General features: G+C 55.6%; 1 protein-coding gene across 1 annotated transcript; it reads right to left on the reverse strand.

Moving 5' to 3' along the window:
- Positions 1–261: 261 nt before the first annotated feature.
- SNIP1 (Smad nuclear interacting protein 1) lies at positions 262–2,351 on the reverse strand (the record flags this gene model as incomplete). The annotated part of the gene is made up of 3 exons (XM_010133956.1): positions 262–529; positions 1,170–1,759; positions 2,255–2,351. Coding segments are annotated over 3 exons (955 nt in total), but the record flags the coding sequence as incomplete, so codon positions are not given.
- Positions 2,352–2,412: the final 61 nt, after the last annotated feature.

Genomic DNA, 2,412 nt, shown 5'->3' on the forward strand with positions numbered 1-2,412 from the left:
CTGTTTCCCTTAACAGGGCAAAAAAAAAAAAAAAAAAAGAAAAAAGAAAAAAAATCGAGCTCTATTTCCCGATATGCAGAACTACCAAAGCTGAAGAATCAGTGAAGTTCACCAAACAAACTGCCAGAACAGGTCAGCAACAGAACCAGGACTTTAAGGCAACAGAGGCACCGGTGCTGTGATGCTCCGACGTTTACAGCCCAATGCACGTTCCACCGCAAAAAATCTCTCTCTCCTGCCTCCAAACCTCCTCCTCATCTGTTAACTGTCAGACTCTTCCTCCTTCTCTTCCTCCTCCTCATCATCGTCCTTTGTGTTGGCCTCAGATTTATCTGAAGATTCATGGAGAAGAACATACTCCCTGATGCTGAACCCGAACTTCAGCACATCCTTCTCCTTCAGTTCATAGTAGCGCTGGGGCTCGATCCGCTGGTTGTTGAGGAATGTGCCATTCCCAGAGCCCAGGTCGATGATGTAGGGCCGCACCCGGCGGCCGACGGTCCCATCGGCACGTGTGTACTCCACCAGCCTGGCAAAACAAAGCACACCCACGCTGTCACCACGGGGGGATGGAAACACGCTCTGGACGCAGACTGGGTTTCCACCACGAGCCCTGGCGCAGCTATCAGTTCTCTGACCCGGCAGAGCTGAATGCACCTGTCAGAACCAACAAGAAACTGCGAGACCAAGCCAAGCTTGCCAGGCTCCACCAGCCTCTACAGCGCTGCTGAGGGAACAACGAGAAGAGGGCTGGTCCCCAGGTGAGCATCGCTGCCCCCGCAGCAGGCAGCCCCTGCCGAGACCTAGAGATCTCCGGGGATCAGCAGCCTTTGCCATGAAACACCAAGGGAGCCAAACAGCTCCCTGAAATACTTCTACTGCCGGTTTCAGCGGCCAGATGATCCCAGTTCAGACACAGGCAGGTTCCGTTTAACCCTCGGGGCTGCCTGTCGTGCTAAAAGGCTGCTGGAGGTAAACGAGAGGAATTCGATGGGTTTGGTCACTGCAGGGTGACATGCAGCAGCCCAACATAAATTCCATCTCTCTCTGAAGTACCTACAGCAAACCTGCACCTTGACGGTGCGCATCTGGGGGGGTTTTGCATGGTGTTTGTTTTTCTTCAGAAGTCCCTGAATAATCCCATTTCAGCGCCGGGCAGCAGCACTTACCGGTACTGGAACACGGCGTGCTGCTTCGAGCAGGAGGGGTGATCGATGGGGATGTCAGCGATGCGGCGGTGCCTGCCCAGGAGGTAGGCACTCTGCCGGTGGATGTACATGACGGGCAGAAACTCATCGTTTTTGAAGGGGTAGAGCCGCCACCGCTTCTTCGGGATGCGTGCCTCAGGGGGCTCGCTGTACTTAATGACCACCCCGCGGAAGGTGTTGGTGTCCTCCAGCAGCGCACCAGACAGCTCAAAGCTCGGCTTCTCCTTGTTTACAGGAGCTTTATCTTTAGGTTTGCTGTCAGGCTGCCTGAGCTCTGGTTGGTGCTCAACACCGCTGCCCCCGTTGTTCTGCCGATGCTCCCGTCGTCTCTCGTTGTAGAACTCCCTCTCCGCCTGCTGCTCGCGGATGTTCTGAACATCTCTCTCTCGCTCGTGGCCTCGAACTCCAGGCCTTTCGTTTGGATTCTTCCTTCTGTCTGCGTGGTCCCGGTGCCTGTCTCTGTCACTGCTCCTCTCTCGCCTGTGCGCCTGTTCTGATGAGTACCTCTGCTTTCGATCCTCATTTCCTCTGCGACAATGATCATCTCGCTCCTGTAACAAAGAGTCGATTACAGTGACGTGTTCAGAATTAGAATGAAAGAGCGTAAACCCACCTCAGCTTTTCAAAAAATCAAAATCCTGCACATTGAAAACATGTACCTGGACACGTGCAGCTCTAACACAAAGCAAGAGAAACTTATTTCCTTGCCAAACTACTTGGATGCCTGCACTTTGCATTGAATAAAGCAACATCAAGAAGTGACACAAGAGAGCAGCTTGTCGGGATGGGCTGCAAGGTGGACACCCAGTCGCCCGTGGCACAGCCTGAGCGGGGCTGCATCGATCTGCCCAAACCCCCGAGCTCCTCGCAGGACACACCGCGAGGACTAGAAGGAAATAACTACCTGGTGAGCAGCCGGTTTTCGTACCTCCCATGGCCGAGTCTCACAGGGAAAGCCATCGCTGTGGAGCCGGGAAACGCGCAAGGCCCCGAGAACACCTCTGCGGGCAGGACCGGGCCTCGCCGCTCCCAACAGCGCGATTTACCTGCTTCACCTTCACGGCAGCGTGGTGTGGGCTCCGGCTCCTCCTGCCGCGCGGGGACCGGCTCCTTCGCCCGGACTTGCTCTTCCTCTTGGGCGATCTTGAAAACAACGAGACAGGGGATGAACCGCGGGGCGGGGCCGAGCGGAGCGCGGGTCCCG

The sequence above is a fragment of the Buceros rhinoceros genome, unplaced genomic scaffold (genome assembly GCF_000710305.1).
Source record: "Buceros rhinoceros silvestris isolate BGI_N320 unplaced genomic scaffold, ASM71030v1 scaffold42953, whole genome shotgun sequence".
Lineage (NCBI taxonomy): Eukaryota > Metazoa > Chordata > Aves > Bucerotiformes > Bucerotidae > Buceros > Buceros rhinoceros.